This window comes from Electrophorus electricus, chromosome 16 (assembly GCF_013358815.1).
Source record: "Electrophorus electricus isolate fEleEle1 chromosome 16, fEleEle1.pri, whole genome shotgun sequence".
NCBI classification, from domain to species: Eukaryota; Metazoa; Chordata; class Actinopteri; order Gymnotiformes; family Gymnotidae; genus Electrophorus; species Electrophorus electricus.
The window spans coordinates 12,116,078-12,134,353 of NC_049550.1; the positions used below are offsets into that span (position 1 = coordinate 12,116,078).

The window sequence follows — 18,276 nt, forward strand, 5'->3', positions numbered from 1 at the left end:
GGACAGACAGAACAACAGGCTAACAAGGTGAGTGCGAGAACTGGGTAAAGGGGGCGTAAGCACTTAGGGAAGAATAACGATGATAAATATCTAGAATTAAAGGGGAGTACACAGAACTGGGCTACATATGACTGACCAACAGGTAAGTAGAACTAAAAAGGAAAGCCAGACAACACTTGCGTACATCAACAGGGAAAGAGAAACCTAAACAAAGCTAAGAGACGAGAGAACACCGAACGGGAAAAGAGAGCGGAATGAAACAAGCAAATATTAACAGGAACGCAGAGTAGACAAAAAGAGAGAGACAGTACAACAGCGAACAGCAGAGAACTAAACAAGGAAAGCAACATAAATAAGGAGCGCAGGGGGGAGTACAGCAGAAATAGGAACGAGAAACGGGATCAAATGGGGAATACCTAAACATAATAACCGATAAACAAGAAACGCAAAAACAAGCTTTAAATAGGACTACAATTAGGGACAAACTCGGAACAACTGGAGACAAAGGGGAGGAGACACGGAACCATGGAGACTGATGAAAACCCGGAAGTGACTAGATTGCCTAGGAAACGGGGAACGCTCAGGTCTGCGGGCGTGACAACTACGAATTGCTTTTCTAATACTTTTTTTTTTTCTAATATAGCACCTTTCATTAGAGCTAAAAGCTTACTTACTTACTTCATATAGGAAATATTGAATAAACATTGAAATAATAAACTACTAATCTATAACCTTAATACAAATTAAATATAAAAAAAATAAAATAAAACACTAAATTAGCTATACTATATGTGAGACATCATAAATAAATTACTCTGGACTTAATCTGGATGATCTGCAGCATATATAAAGATGCATTCCTAATATCTTCTGAAGAGGTTCTGAAACATCTCCATTTTACGCTGACAAACTGGTAATAGTCTGTCAAATAAGATCTAAGCCAGGCAAGAACTTGTTTGTCTAAACTGATCGTGTACTCGAGCCTGTTCATTAAAATATCTTAGTTAATTGTGTCAAATGCTGCTAATTTTTAAACAGTTTGTTTCTACCCTTTAACACTAGTTATCTGAAATTGTACATGCACAATGATCATTCAAGATTTAATTGAAGCTGGCTTGGGCCAAGACATTCTGTAACGCGAGGAGGCAGAGAAGGATGTGGGGACGAGTTGAGAGAAACAGGACAAAATGTTTATTCGCATAAAACATCGAACGTAGCACTCAGGCACATGTAATCTTAAACACAGACAATATTCATACTTAAACAAAAGACTTAAATACTCGCACACTAAAAACACACAACAAGGAGCAGGTGTGAAACACAGGGAGGGCATGGCTATATGGATGACGAACACATACACACACACACACACACACACACAGGGAGACTTTTGGGAGGAGGGGCCATACCGTGACACAATCATTCTCATCCAGAGTTTTTCCCCCTAATTTAGGTTCCATTTGAGCTCATCTAATACAGAAGAAAATGTCAAAAAAACCAAAAAAGTATCTTTTTTTGCTGGCATGGGGGGGGGGGGGGTGTTTACAATGTGTATATGGATGCTGGAAATGAAATTTCAGTCATGCTCTACATTTCCTGATTCACCAGGGTCTTGTCACATAAAGTGGACCATTTTGAGCATATACATGAAAATACTCAGGAGCTACAGAGCATGTGCCCAAAACCTCTCCAAATGCACAAAGTCTGGTTAACACTTGTGAAGCAATTTGATAAACATTGTATATACTGTTTAAATGTGTCATGCAGTTGATTTGATGGTAATTGAATTTTCTATGATAAAATCTTAAGTTATCTTATACCAGAAGCTTTCTTTAAAAGGCTGTTTAAAGGGACAGGCGTGATCCATAAATAAAGATTAAAAACACAGTGTATTCAGTGTGGTATTTCTGGAGAATGGTTGCATGTAGATTTTTCTGATAACCAATCCTGATAAGTACGACTGCAGACCCAGTGACTGTAGCGGATTTCTGTTACAATGTTCCTTGTACTTTAACAACTCCCCCCGCTTCAGACCAAGCAAAAATCTCTTTTGTGATATCATGTCTGACAGGCAATGCATTTGATTGGCCCATGGCTGCGTGGTCAAAGATGCAGACCGTGTCTTATGGCTACTTTGAATGGGAATTTCATGCTGTTTTTAAACATCCTCATGAAGGAAGGGTCTAACAGGGAGTTACTTGCCAAGACTAGGGCTTAGAGTTTTGCACCTTAGCTATTGGAAGTGGCTATAATGAAGCATCCTTGCTAGTGGCCTTTCATAATGGTTTACACATAGACATTCTATCAGAACTGGCTTGTAAAGACAATGACCTGGACCTAGAGGATCTCACTGTTAGGAAGGGGCATATCAGTCTCCACTACAGCATAGTGGTTTATGCTGGGGTAATATGTGGTTATATATTGTATAATAACTATATATAATTATTTCCCAATCTCTTTATTAGAATACAAGCAGAAAAGACAGGAAATTTGTATGCAGTATTAAAAACAAAAAAAAGAGCTTCCAGGAAACAGTGGCAAGTATTTAGTGTGACCTCCCCTTACACTTGAGAAATAGAGGAACTTGGCTCTCTTAAACCTAAATGGAATAGAACCTTTATTAATGTCATTGCTAACACCTGTATTTGTCTGACTATTTCATTTGGGACAGTCTCCCCAAAAGATTTCAAGATGTGTTTAGTGCCAAGAGAGGTTACACTAAATATTGACTTTTGCCTGTAGAATCCATTTCTTTCTGAAGTTTGTGGGTTTTTTATTTTGTGTACATATTTCCTGTATTTTCTTTTTGTATTTTAATAAAGCTTGAAATAATGAAATATATATAATAACTGAAAAATAATTAAATATTGTCATTATACCATTACTAAAACAATGGCGAAGAATGCGAAGAAAATTGAGGAAGCCAATTTGACTGGAATATACTGGAATATTTAACTTGAAAATAAAGTTCCAAAGATTCATATAGAAAAAAAAATTGAAACCTATAAAATATAATAATTTTGTCATAAATAAGAGTAAAAGAAATCCTAATTTATGCTATGCTTCAGTGAATGTGTTGTAAAAATAAAGCTATTGTATTACTGAACTCAGCTAACTAAAAAAGACAGTATGTGAATGATACTAAAGTACTGTTTTCTGTATACATTTGCTAATACATTTATGTTAGTTTATTGTATGTTAGCATGCAGCAATAGAGTTTTCTTTTGTTACATATAAATTGAAATATAGATTGTGGAATATAGCAAATAATGAACATTTTACCTGTAATGAAGGAATCACTGCGGCAGTCGTACAACATGCCAGGATATAGGGGTCTCCCTAAGGCCGCGATCTCAATGGTTTTGGGCTCCATACTGCCAATAAAAATACAGAGAAGGAACTGTTACATGAATATATTAAAACTTTGCTTCTGGGTTATTTTAAAAGTTTAAATTATTACTCAAAAGCACGATAAAAGTACAAGATAAATGGTAAAAGTATAAGGTACAAGTTAAAAGGTCTAGAGTAGATATTTATGTGTTACTCTGGTTTCTCAGCATGAAATACAAAAGTATGCAAATACCGGTTAAGTGGACAGTTATCAGATGCAGACATAGCCTCAGTTAGTGATCAAGTTAATAGTGAATTAGTGGTGTAATATAGCAATAGACAATGTAGAAAATATTTTTCTTTATCCAGCAATTCCTATACAAATATAGGCAAGGATGTTAATACCATCAATTTACAATTAATAGTTGTTAACATCACATCTTACCTTGTCTTGGAGGTGAGAATTGTTGGCTTTTCAAATTTAACTCTCAGTCTAAAACAGTCAGTGTCTCTGAGTGTGCGTGTATATGCATATAAATATGCCTTTTGGAGCCCTTCTGTCTGATGGGCCCAAGGACATATGCATGCTTGGACAGAAACCTGCCATTCACCGTACATTCTTTGACAATATTAGTTTGGTGCCAAACTTTTATTGGGAAATATATTCAACAATGTATCATTTCCAAGAAATGACTTGAGTTTTTGTACAATGTACAAGTGCTTTCAATTATATTTTGTCATACTGCCTGACCCCCTGGTGCACTACACGGTCCAGCAGGCTGTTGGTCACCCAGATAGCGACTTATCCAGTCAGAGACATACAGTCAGATCGTCATCACCAGGGTATTGATTTCACTTAGGTCAATGTATAAAAGGCTGCGTAGAGCTCATCTATGTTGCCAAGTATTGCCTCCAGTGTTTACTGTGCGTACTGAGCGTTATTAATAATAACTTATTATCTTGTTTTGACTACTGTGTTTTGGATTTGGTTTTGGTTTCTCTTCGGCTTTTTGCCACTCCTTTTTGGATTAGTTGGCCTGGTTACCTATTGCTCTCTGGTGTTTTGACTCAGACTGGTTTACTTCATGATTTGGATTACCCCAGGATTTGTCTTTTTGGTTCTGACCCTGGCTTGTTCACCCACCATCAATTTGAGCTGCAACAAATCCCCAACTTTATATCTGCAGGTGTCTGACTTTGCTTGTCACATCACACATTTAAAGCATTTCACAAACAATTTTTGTCCAGACCTGGTGTTGCTGGGATACGCTCCTTTCCCCATGACTTCAAATTGGATTAAATGTATTAGAAGATGAATGAATGAATGAATGAATAATTAAGATCTGTTGAAATCATATTCATTTATCCACAGTTGGACTGTTATATTAATGATTTTGATTTCTATTTTATAAAACCTCGTTTGGGAATTAAAAACATGCTACTGACATATTTCACTAAAAACAAAATTGAGCTTATATTCTTGAGCATCAGTTACACACTAATGCTCTGTCGATTGAAATGAAGCATTAGACTTGTACAATTATGGCAAGCTAGCATATGAGCAGTAATAATATGCAAAATATACTTTATTCATGAGCACTTGCTTCAGATTTTACAAGTCCTGGCAATAAGATTCAACCAGTGAAATATAATGTATGTCGGTACCAGATTTAGTAGGTTATTGGCTGGCAAATGGGCCTTGTGGAGCCCCTCTGTCTGATGGGCCCAAGGACATATGCCTGCTTGGACGCATACCTTCCATTCACCTTACATTCTTTCATGATATTAGTTTGGTGCCAAGTATTTACTGGGGACTAGATTCAACAATGCATAATTTCCATGACAACAAGATATACTGAACGTCTTTGGAAACACAAAAACTTTTTTTGGTTCCACAGAATAGTGTGGAAAAGTGTAGAGAATACAAAATATAAAAGTTTTAAGCAATTTAGATAATTACTGTGGCATTGTTGGCAAAAAGAGAGTGAGAGAAGGGTCTTTATTCTCCATAAACTTGAAAAAAATCTTCTGCATGGATGTTTTTGAGGTCATATCAAAAGCTCATCATAAACTTGGCTAGAAAAAGCATAATATAGAACATGTAGATTATTCACAAGAATGTTTTATATTCAAGCAATATGGCAAAGCTTATTATCGAAAATGATCTTTTTGTTGTTATAAGTATGCAATAGAAATTGCTGAACAGTTATCTTTTCATTTTCAGTTTGTTCTATACAGAACACGATGTCGATACTGTCTCACTAGGCTTTGATTAGCGGGCTTTTCTATTTATTTATTTATTTTAACAGTAGCTTAATGTGTATATCATAAAATATCACTAAGTACACACTGCTTAAATTAGCACACATGGTATAGAAATAATGTCCAGAGTTAACCACTTCCATAGTTGAAAAGAAATTATTTGAATTTTTTTACAATGTACAAGTGATTTCAATTACATTTAAAGCATTTAACAGAGCATTTAACTCTTAGCTAACCAAAATAGCAAAGCAGACATCTCTAACATGGGAATGTCACTATAAACATCTACTCTTAATTCCTTAAAAGCACAGTTCATGCCTGTAAACATACAATACATATTTATTCACTAATTTAAGCACAAACTGCTAAATATCAGTTGCAATCCATATTATCAGGTTATCATCAGGATACTGTTTACAATTAAACTGCAGCACAGTAGCACGGTATTTCATTACCTTCTAACAGAAGTGGGCTATGAAAATACAGAAGAATACTTAGTGAAAAAAGTTACAGTTTAATTGAAAAGGGAGATGTAATTCTAATTAAATGATGCAAATAACACAAAGAAAAATGTTTTGATAATTATCTGATTTACAGCATTGGGAATGATCAGTGCCCGCAAACATGGGCAGGAATGGTGACCTTCAGATTAACATCATCCACCTGGTGGAGAAAAGTATTGTTAGACAACAAAACATGTATTTTAATGGATGACTGGCAGAAATGTTTTGGTTTATGCCAAAGAATCATATGAAAATGGGTGACCTCAATGATGCCAAATGTGTTCATGAAGACATCTCCCCAGATTGTAAGTCTAGACACACTCTCCAGTGGCATACGGTGGTTGAACATACAGAACATCTGGCCATTCACAATTACCTAAACAAAAAATTGGGTTATTTTTTTATTAGTTTATTTAATTATCAATTTCCTTATTATCTTATTATTCCATTAACTTACAGTTTGTTCCATTTCTTCCACTACTGCAAATGTCTCACCTCATAGCCTTCTTGTTTAATAACCATGAACATATCAAAGGCTGCTCCTTTGGCAAATGGACTCCAGGCAGTATTGTACTGCTTCTCCCATGCTCTGTTCCTGAAGGTGTCGCAGCATACATGGGACATGCATGCGCTAAAGTGGAAGGCAATGTTACCATCATCCTTTGTCCCAGTCTTCAGATCTATCACAAACCTGCAACAGACAATAATTTGCAGTTTGAAAGAAAATGTATTACTATTCAAACATCTATGAATATTCCAGAATGTAACAGCTTATCTGAAAGTGATACATTTCACATTTGTTTTTGTGCTCCATATTTTGAATTTCTGCTAAAAAAACAAAACGAAACACCAGTATAAGTGTTGGCCAGTATCATGAAAGCATACCTGTCACAATCTCCAGGAACAACACCTTGGAAGAACAAAGCCTGTCCCGGTTTCAACCCTCCAGGAATTGGTCCTGTATAGTTTTTACTCTGAAGTAATCATAAGCATTGAGAATGTAGCAATAATAAAGCTCACCTATGGATGAATTTTTCAAAATGCAACTTTGTGTTTATGTATCATTTAGACTACAGGGATTTTTGTCCAGCTTTTTCAGGTGAGGTCTTACAGGGTTGCAAACTGGAGAAGTCACTTCTGACTGGATGTTAGAAAATTTCCCACGTGAGATTCCTGATGTTGGTTCCTTACTAAAGGTAGATGTACTCCAGTGCTGGACCAAACAGTAAAATAAAATAAGAAATGTTTATGAATTAAATTTATTCACAGCAACTCTACCATTCTAAATAGAGCTGAGGACAAAAAAGTCTGCACAGTTTGTCATTACTTATACATATGATTTGACTTATCAGCTCATTTCTTCAGTGAGGATTTTTAGGGTAGGTGAAAGAGGGAACAGCACCTGGTAGAATAATGATATTATTAAATATTATTAAATATACACCTGAATTTATTTTCTTGCATTTGTCCAACATAATACACTTATGCGTTTGTCCATATGTGACATGTTGGGATGAGTGAGATGCAAGTGGTGAAAACAGGGAACAATGTTTACTTAACAAAAGGCAAAAATACAAAAAAGGCGCTTAGGGAAGTACGGACAGGATGCTCAGTGAGAAAAGCTGTCGTTGGCAGCACAAACAGAGAGCTGGGCATACCGCTGTGGCAGCTCCGGTGTGAAGCGACAGACATGGGCACCTGTGGTACTTAAATAGTGAGAACAGGGAATGAGGTAGAACTGCCAGTGATATGACAGGTAATATTAAGAGGATCAGGTGGGAAATGGTTTTGCACCAAATTTCTATCAAATATCAAAACGTTTTCCTAGAAGAGCTTAACTAAATTTTCTCTCTTAGCTCATTAAAATGTCAAAGTACATCTCTAATTTGGGATTTGCGTATAAAATCTCTACTATTTACAACAAATCCAAATCTCTTTAACTCTTTAAAAGTGAGTGTTCATCCTTCTGAACCTACAATCCACATTCATTTATTTATGGCGTACATTAAGCACAAACTGCTGTGTTAGAATCAGTGGGACCAGCAAGCAAATATCAAATCCACTCATCCATGTGACTTATCATCAGTTTACAATTCACATGTAGTACCGTACGTGTGTTCCATGACTTTAAAAGTAGTGAGCTAAGAAAATACACGAGAATGCTTGTGGAAAAAAAAGCTGCATGTTTACTTTAAAAAGCAATCTATGGTGTGATATCGCAGGACGTTCTTCTAAACATTTCAGCCAAAAGTATGATAGCTTTTCCAACCTTCCTGTACTTGACGACTTGTACTACTTAAATAGAAAGAAAAGTCCCTGCCTACATTTAAACACTGGCTTAAAAATCTGATGTATTATTTGACTTTAGAAAAAATCCACTACACCATAAATGGTGAAGATTTTACTCTATCTGGCAGCCTGTCATTACTTATGTGGAAAAAATGGACTATATTAATGGATTATAAGAGCTTATGACCAACATAATTACTACCACTATTGTCATTTATCTTATTGTCACTGAGCTCAGCTACTTTTATTTGTGTGCTTGTTGACATATTGTGGATCTGTATCTGTGATGATGTTAGGGTACAGTGGGATGGGGGGAGTTCCGTCCCTTTTATTGTTTTTTTTCTGTCTCCTTTCCCTTTCGTATTTCCTGTTTGTTTTCTTTTTTTTATATATATGCATGAAACTGATGAAAACACATAAATAGATCCAATAAAAAATGAGAAATGATGACCATTAAATGTTACAAAGCCTTATTATACTTGAGAAAGCAAAGCAATAAAAATGTTTTGATTATTATCTATTTGAGGCCGATAGAAATGATCAGTGTCCTCCAACATGAGCAGGAATGATGATGTTCAGATTAACATTGTCCACTTGATGGATAAAAGTGTTAATTGTTGGTCAACAAACCACTAAACAGACAAAAGGTGTTGTGAATTGTAATTGTAATTTGTATTTTAATGAATGATTAGAAGAAGTCATTTTGGTTCATGCCAAAGAAAGTAACATATGAAAATGGCTTATGTCGATACCGAAGGTGTTAATGAAAAGGTCTCCCCAGACATGAAGTACAGACACTGTCTCCAGTGGCATACGGTAGCTGAACACACAGAACTAGAAAATGGCTTACCTCAACGATGCCAAAGGTGTTCATGAAGACATCTCCCCAGATTGTAAGTCTAGACACACTCTCCAGTGGCATACGGTGGTTGAACATACAGAACATCTGGCCATTCACAATTACCTAAACAAAAAATTGGGTTATTTTTTTATTAGTTTATTTAATTATCCATTTCCTTATTATCTTATTATTCCATTAACTTACATTTTGTTCCATTTCTTCCACTACTGCAAATGTCTCACCTCATAGCCTTCTTGTTTAATAACCATGAACATATCAAAGGCTGCTCCTTTGGCAAATGGACTCCAGGCAGTATTGTACTGCTTCTCCCATGCTCTGTTCCTGAAGGTGTCGCAGCATACATGGGACATGCATGCGCTAAAGTGGAAGGCAATGTTACCATCATCCTTTGTCCCAGTCTTCAGATCTATCACAAACCTGCAACAGACAATAATTTGCAGTTTGAAAGAAAATGTATTACTATTCAAACATCTATGAACATTCCAGAATGTAAAAGCTAATTTAAATTTCATATTTATTGTTTTTGTGTTGGCCAGTATCATGAAAGCATTACCTCTCACAATCTGAAGGAACAACACCTTGGAAGAACAAAGCCTGTCCCAGTTTCAACCCTCCAGGAATGGGTTCGGTATAGCTTTTGTTCTGTAGTGAAAATAAGCATTTAGAGTGTACCAGCTTTTTCAGGTGCTGTCTTACAACTTTGTAGACTGGATAATTCACTTCTGAATAAAGAATGATTATGAATTAAACCTATCCACAGCAATTATGCAATCCTAAATGACAAAAAACCCTGCAGTTTTCTTTTGGTTTTTTTTTTATTATTGATGCATGTGATTTGACTTGGCAAGCCATTTATTTCTTCAGTGAGGGAGCAGTGCCAGGTTAAATAAATAAATAAATAAATAAATAAATAAAATTGAAAAAATCTTTACTTTTTGGCTTTTATATAACCAAATATCATTAGGGATTTGAACCTTAAATGATCTTCATGGCATTCTGGAAAATAATTCTTGACTGACACATCATTGAAACTATAGACAAGGAAAATATTGAGTCCTTGGTTTACAGTAAGTAAAAAGTAAAAAAAGTAAAGAAAGTGTGTCCACATGGTCCTGCTTTGACTGTAAAGTTACACTGTTCTTTTAAGGGTATTTACAGACACACAGGTACTCAGTAAATGTAGTGATTTTATTGCACTTTCTTGCCTTATTTTATAGTGTTACTCACCACTGTTTTGGTACTCAAGTCTGATAGATTTCTAACTTCCGATTTGATGGTTGACAAACTCCAGTAAGAGGTGCCCAAGCTGGACATTATTTTCTTCCTTAGTTCATTAAAGAGGGACAAAGTGGTCTGGTTCTATAGGAAACGAAATAATATTCTTTTATTTTTAATTATCATATTTAATTTGTTTAATTATTATAGAAATGTGTGCTTATGCATTTGTATTTTATCTTGCTTTTCCAGTTATATGAAGTCTTGTGCACAGTGTAATTTTTTAAAGCTATAAATCTGAAGAAATCCTCACTTACCCATGACTTTGCAACTGGAACACTGAGCGTCCCTTTGTAAGAGAAGAAGACGGACTTGCTGGTTTCACTCACTCCCACCTCACTAACCGCTCTGTAACGAACCCAGTGTCTTTGTGCTAGCTGCAGTCCTGTCAGTGTGAAGGTTTCCTGTGCATCTGGAGTGTCTATGATTTCCCATCTGTCAGCATCATCTGAATCAGCTCTGTACTCCACTCGGTACTGCAGTGTCACTCCCGTTGGGGACTCCTGAAGCTTCAGGACCACATTCCCATTCTGGATGTCCACACTGGGTGCAGGCGGCTTAGACACAGGCTGAAACTTGCTGTCTACCATTTTCCCTTTTCTATACAGGCGGATGGAGGTGCCAGGATTGGAGGGGTCAGAGACTGAGGCAATGACAAATCTGACTTCCTCATTTTCTTTGTTTGCCTCAGAAAATCCTTTGAAGAGGGAAAGGTTATGTTTCATTCTTTCATAAATGTCAGGATTGTTGAACCATGATGGGAGGTCTTGGCCATTTGATTTAGGAAGTGCGGACAGCTTTTCAAACTCATCTGCCTTCAGATATTTGGCCAGCAATGAAAGATATGGGTCTTGATTCAGAGAGGTGAAGGAGAAGCATATTACTGTATCAACCTGTGGGTTAAAGACAATTTGGTCGAGGCCTGAGGATGTTACAACTGGGCAATCACTCAGTTCCCTGGTGTAGGAATCCAGCAGATTTACTTCATTCTGAACATTCTCCAACCACTTCTTCAGTCTGGTAGCTGTAAAGGGGGACTTTCTGTGGGTGATCAGGACATCAGTTAGTGCCTGGTCATTCTGCTCCCCACCCCGAATAGCAGGAAGAAGCCTGCATATGGCTTTAAGGAACAGCATCTTGTAGTCACCGAGGGATTCTTGAAATAACTTCAGCCTCTCCATCAGATCCTGGAAATCACATGCTGTTGTGTTTTTAATTAAGTCACTGCATGTTCTTTCTCCATTTTCCAGTTTATCCAGCAAATCTTCTACTTTAGAGCTCAGTACAACACTGATTTCTCTCTCTAGCCGAGCTGCTTTAGTATCAAAGCGGGCAAGGGGATATAGCCAAATCCTCACTGGTACAGCATCATTCTCCCTGTTCTTCAGAAGAGATGGCAACTTCTTGTACAGCTGCAGGGCTTCCATGTATGTGGTGGGGTTCTCCTCAATCTCAAAGTCTCCGTGAAAGGTACAGCTGATTTCTTCAGCCAGTTTCTTTTCTTCCTCATTCATCTTCAGATTTCCTTCTCCTTCAATGGAAAATTTTGGAATTTTCTTGACCATTACACTTAGGTTCCCTTCAATTGCTTGTGTGGCCTCATTCTTTGTGGCTGTTTGATCAAACACCAGAAAAGCCTGAGCTCCATACAATACAGCTGTAACGACATGAGTGGCTGACTTTTCCTCAAACACCTGTGGGTAGACAATTTTGCCTAGTTGGGACATTGTAAGTTGTTCAAATGTTGTTGTCTGGCTGTACTGCATAGTAACGCGAGACTGACGTGCTGAGGATTTTTTATCATTCAGGTACTTGGCTGACCCTCCAACTTCCACCAACCCACACAGGAAGCTGGCTTTAAGAGAGGCACTCACATCTAGCAGGCTGGTTTTATCACGGAGGAAGTCAGAAAAGCAGAATTTTAGATCTGTCTTTGGTTGCCGGTGCACATCTAAATCCTTATTTAATGACTCTTTGTCCCATAAAGTAAGACCTGAAATAAGAGAGAGAAAGGAACTTATTCTTCTTTGACAAACTGAAACAGTTAGACACTTTGCAATGAATTTAAGAAAGATGTCCACGCTTCAAATCTCAAACCTGAAAATGATCTGTAACCATACCCGCATAAATACGTTTCCATTGGTGTGATTGATAATATTTGTTATATAAACTCTTTTTGTCACGGAACGCTCGCCTCCGCGAGTCACGTGGTTTGGCCCGCCACATTCAGTGGGAGGCTCCTCGTTTGTGGCCACGCCTACACACACCTGCACCTCGTCCTGTCCGTGTATTTAAACCCACGTCAGCGTGGGCAGTGTCGTTGGTCATTGCTGACGTAACGTGTTAATGTAGATTTATTCCTGTTTATCGTTAACCGTTTCATGTTCCTTGTTTGTAACACGTGTGAGTGCCGTTGTGTTTATATGTTAATAAATGTTCGTCCACGTGGCTGGAGTCTGTGCGTCCTGCCCCCTTCAGAACTCGGGCCATCACGCGTTACACTTTTATTGAGATAGGTTCAGTAAATCATCAATTACTACAGTATCAGACCAGGTGGACTGAGGCAGAGTCAAAGCAGGTTCAGGTAAAACCCAGGTTTTAATAGGTAACCGAAACTGCAACATAAATTTGTGGTCAGATAAATAGGCAGACATCAAAATCAGATAAATCATCAAACCAGGCAGACAAAATAGACTTTTTTGAAGAAAGTTTATCGAACAAAAAAAAGTAACAAACTTGAAAACCAGAATACAACGGGCAAACGGAGAAACAACACCTTGGCACATGCTATTGGACGCTGAGTAAGACACACAAAGGGGTTTAAATACCTACACAATTATGAGCAGTGTAGTTTGTGGGAGCGCTGGCAGGACTGGGGAGAAGCAGACATAACAATCAGGGTAATTTCCACCCCTTACAGACTACACCTACCTTTCTTTGTAAAAGATTGGGCGACATACTGTTGTCTTTTCCTCCTTTCTCAGTTTCCTCTCCTTTGACTTCTGCTAACCACTCCCAACTTGCGGGGCATTGCTCGCAGTTACAGTTTGTGCCCGTTTTGAGAGCGTACTGAACATTTTCATGTAAACAGAAGCAAGGCGGCAAACTAGGCAGTGCAGAGACTCTGCATGTATTAAGCATGTATTAATAATCTGGCTACTTATTAAATTAGTGATATTGATCACTCTGAAGTATCCTTATACATAAAATGTTTAATAAACACCAGTTAAACAGTCATGACCTATACACAGGTGCTACTCCTTTGTTCTATTCTCAATCGCATTATTTAGTGCTGTTATGCTTTTTCTCTTATCAGTGCAATAACTACTAGGACTCTGGGTGTCGTAGGGCGCATTAGCTGCAAGCTATCATGAATTATTCAGCTAAAGACTTGACTAATTAATTCCCTCATATTTCACAAGAAAGCTGGAGCACAAAGTTTCTAGGCCCTGCAGCATTGTCACTGACCACAATCATAAATTATTAGTTCACACTACAGTGTAACATTCATGAAAATGATGAAATATCTTGGGAGCATCTACTACTGTAACGTTGGAGAGGTGATGAGCGAACACACTTGCGAAGTGCCAGCGCCTTGGATGTTATGCGGAACAGAACTCACTAGGGATGCCATAAAGAACGTGACTAACAGAATATAATCAATAAGAGATTTAATAACAGAAACATACACATAAGAGCAGAACAAAGGACAGACAGAACAACGGGCTAACAAGATGAGTGCGAGAACTGGGTAAAGGGGGCGTAAGCACTTAGGGAAGAATAACGATGATAAATATCTAGAATTAAAGGGGAGTACACAGAACTGGGCTACATATGACTGACCAACAGGTAAGTAGAACTAAAAAGGAAAGCCAGACAACACTTGCGTACATCAACAGGGAAAGAGAAACCTAAACAAAGCTAAGAGACGAGAGAACACCGAACGGGAAAAGAGAGCGGAATGAAACAAGCAAATATTAACAGGAACGCAGAGTAGACAAAAAGAGAGAGACAGTACAACAGCGAACAGCAGAGAACTAAACAAGGAAAGCAACATAAATAAGGAGCGCAGGGGGGAGTACAGCAGAAATAGGAACGAGAAACGGGATCAAATGGGGAATACCTAAACATAATAACCGATAAACAAGAAACGCAAAAACAAGCTTTAAATAGGACTACAATTAGGGACAAACTCGGAACAACTGGAGACAAAGGGGAGGAGACACGGAACCATGGAGACTGATGAAAACCCGGAAGTGACTAGATTGCCTAGGAAACGGGGAACGCTCAGGTCTGCGGGCGTGACAACTACGAATTGCTTTTCTAATACTTTTTTTTTTTCTAATATAGCACCTTTCATTAGAGCTAAAAGCTTACTTACTTACTTCATATAGGAAATATTGAATAAACATTGAAATAATAAACTACTAATCTATAACCTTAATACAAATTAAATATAAAAAAAATAAAATAAAACACTAAATTAGCTATACTATATGTGAGACATCATAAATAAATTAATCTGGACTTAATCTGGATGATCTGCAGCATATATAAAGATGCATTCCTAATATCTTCTGAAGAGGTTCTGAAACATCTCCATTTTACGCTGACAAACTGGTAATAGTCTGTCAAATAAGATCTAAGCCAGGCAAGAACTTGTTTGTCTAAACTGATCGTGTACTCGAGCCTGTTCATTAAAATATCTTAGTTAATTGTGTCAAATGCTGCTAATTTTTAAACAGTTTGTTTCTACCCTTTAACACTAGTTATCTGAAATTGTACATGCACAATGATCATTCAAGATTTAATTGAAGCTGGCTTGGGCCAAGACATTCTGTAACGCGAGGAGGCAGAGAAGGATGTGGGGACGAGTTGAGAGAAACAGGACAAAATGTTTATTCGCATAAAACATCGAACGTAGCACTCAGGCACATGTAATCTTAAACACAGACAATATTCATACTTAAACAAAAGACTTAAATACTCGCACACTAAAAACACACAACAAGGAGCAGGTGTGAAACACAGGGAGGGCATGGCTATATGGATGACGAACACATACACACACACACACACACACACACAGGGAGACTTTTGGGAGGAGGGGCCATACCGTGACACAATCATTCTCATCCAGAGTTTTTCCCCCTAATTTAGGTTCCATTTGAGCTCATCTAATACAGAAGAAAATGTCAAAAAAAACAAAAAAGTATCTTTTTTTGCTGGCATGGGGGGGGGGTGTGTTTACAATGTGTATATGGATGCTGGAAATGAAATTTCAGTCATGCTCTACATTTCCTGATTCACCAGGGTCTTGTCACATAAAGTGGACCATTTTGAGCATATACATGAAAATACTCAGGAGCTACAGAGCATGTGCCCAAAACCTCTCCAAATGCACAAAGTCTGGTTAACACTTGTGAAGCAATTTGATAAACATTGTATATACTGTTTAAATGTGTCATGCAGTTGATTTGATGGTAATTGAATTTTCTATGATAAAATCTTAAGTTATCTTATACCAGAAGCTTTCTTTAAAAGGCTGTTTAAAGGGACAGGCGTGATCCATAAATAAAGATTAAAAACACAGTGTATTCAGTGTGGTATTTCTGGAGAATGGTTGCATGTAGATTTTTCTGATAACCAATCCTGATAAGTACGACTGCAGACCCAGTGACTGTAGCGGATTTCTGTTACAATGTTCCTTGTACTTTAACAACTCCCCCCGCTTCAGACCAAGCAAAAATCTCTTTTGTGATATCATGTCTGACAGGCAATGCATTTGATTGGCCCATGGCTGCGTGGTCAAAGATGCAGACCGTGTCTTATGGCTACTTTGAATGGGAATTTCATGCTGTTTTTAAACATCCTCATGAAGGAAGGGTCTAACAGGGAGTTACTTGCCAAGACTAGGGCTTAGAGTTTTGCACCTTAGCTATTGGAAGTGGCTATAATGAAGCATCCTTGCTAGTGGCCTTTCATAATGGTTTACACATAGACATTCTATCAGAACTGGCTTGTAAAGACAATGACCTGGACCTAGAGGATCTCACTGTTAGGAAGGGGCATATCAGTCTCCACTACAGCATAGTGGTTTATGCTGGGGTAATATGTGGTTATATATTGTATAATAACTATATATAATTATTTCCCAATCTCTTTATTAGAATACAAGCAGAAAAGACAGGAAATTTGTATGCAGTATTAAAAACAAAAAAAAGAGCTTCCAGGAAACAGTGGCAAGTATTTAGTGTGACCTCCCCTTACACTTGAGAAATAGAGGAACTTGGCTCTCTTAAACCTAAATGGAATAGAACCTTTATTAATGTCATTGCTAACACCTGTATTTGTCTGACTATTTCATTTGGGACAGTCTCCCCAAAAGATTTCAAGATGTGTTTAGTGCCAAGAGAGGTTACACTAAATATTGACTTTTGCCTGTAGAATCCATTTCTTTCTGAAGTTTGTGGGTTTTTTATTTTGTGTACATATTTCCTGTATTTTCTTTTTGTATTTTAATAAAGCTTGAAATAATGAAATATATATAATAACTGAAAAATAATTAAATATTGTCATTATACCATTACTAAAACAATGGCGAAGAATGCGAAGAAAATTGAGGAAGCCAATTTGACTGGAATATACTGGAATATTTAACTTGAAAATAAAGTTCCAAAGATTCATATAGAAAAAAAATTGAAACCTATAAAATATAATAATTTTGTCATAAATAAGAGTAAAAGAAATCCTAATTTATGCTATGCTTCAGTGAATGTGTTGTAAAAATAAAGCTATTGTATTACTGAACTCAGCTAACTAAAAAAGACAGTATGTGAATGATACTAAAGTACTGTTTTCTGTATACATTTGCTAATACATTTATGTTAGTTTATTGTATGTTAGCATGCAGCAATAGAGTTTTCTTTTGTTACATATAAATTGAAATATAGATTGTGGAATATAGCAAATAATGAACATTTTACCTGTAATGAAGGAATCACTGCGGCAGTCGTACAACATGCCAGGATATAGGGGTCTCCCTAAGGCCGCGATCTCAATGGTTTTGGGCTCCATACTGCCAATAAAAATACAGAGAAGGAACTGTTACATGAATATATTAAAACTTTGCTTCTGGGTTATTTTAAAAGTTTAAATTATTACTCAAAAGCACGATAAAAGTACAAGATAAATGGTAAAAGTATAAGGTACAAGTTAAAAGGTCTAGAGTAGATATTTATGTGTTACTCTGGTTTCTCAGCATGAAATACAAAAGTATGCAAATACCGGTTAAGTGGACAGTTATCAGATGCAGACATAGCCTCAGTTAGTGATCAAGTTAATAGTGAATTAGTGGTGTAATATAGCAATAGACAATGTAGAAAATATTTTTCTTTATCCAGCAATTCCTATACAAATATAGGCAAGGATGTTAATACCATCAATTTACAATTAATAGTTGTTAACATCACATCTTACCTTGTCTTGGAGGTGAGAATTGTTGGCTTTTCAAATTTAACTCTCAGTCTAAAACAGTCAGTGTCTCTGAGTGTGCGTGTATATGCATATAAATATGCCTTTTGGAGCCCTTCTGTCTGATGGGCCCAAGGACATATGCATGCTTGGACAGAAACCTGCCATTCACCGTACATTCTTTGACAATATTAGTTTGGTGCCAAACTTTTATTGGGAAATATATTCAACAATGTATCATTTCCAAGAAATGACTTGAGTTTTTGTACAATGTACAAGTGC

General features: G+C 37.0%; 2 protein-coding genes across 2 annotated transcripts; both read right to left on the minus strand.

Annotated features, from left to right (window-relative positions):
• Positions 1–4,934: 4,934 nt before the first annotated feature.
• Positions 4,935–9,661, minus strand: LOC118242712 (galectin-4-like). The gene is made up of 7 exons (XM_035534959.1): positions 9,468–9,661; positions 9,235–9,348; positions 7,207–7,308; positions 6,981–7,069; positions 6,591–6,786; positions 6,358–6,471; positions 4,935–6,255 (listed from the first exon to the last, which is right to left on the minus strand). The coding sequence occupies exons 1-7, from the start codon at positions 9,594–9,596 to the stop codon at positions 6,202–6,204; spliced, it is 798 nt and encodes a 265-aa protein (XP_035390852.1). The 5' UTR covers positions 9,597–9,661; the 3' UTR covers positions 4,935–6,201.
• A 134-nt stretch (positions 9,662–9,795) lies between these two features.
• Positions 9,796–17,598, minus strand: LOC118242753 (neoverrucotoxin subunit beta-like). Its single transcript, XM_035535110.1, has 4 exons — positions 17,508–17,598; positions 10,779–12,514; positions 10,474–10,605; positions 9,796–9,888 (listed from the first exon to the last, which is right to left on the minus strand). Exons 1-4 carry the CDS (start codon positions 17,596–17,598, stop codon positions 9,796–9,798), a joined length of 2,052 nt encoding a protein of 683 aa, XP_035391003.1.
• Positions 17,599–18,276: the final 678 nt, after the last annotated feature.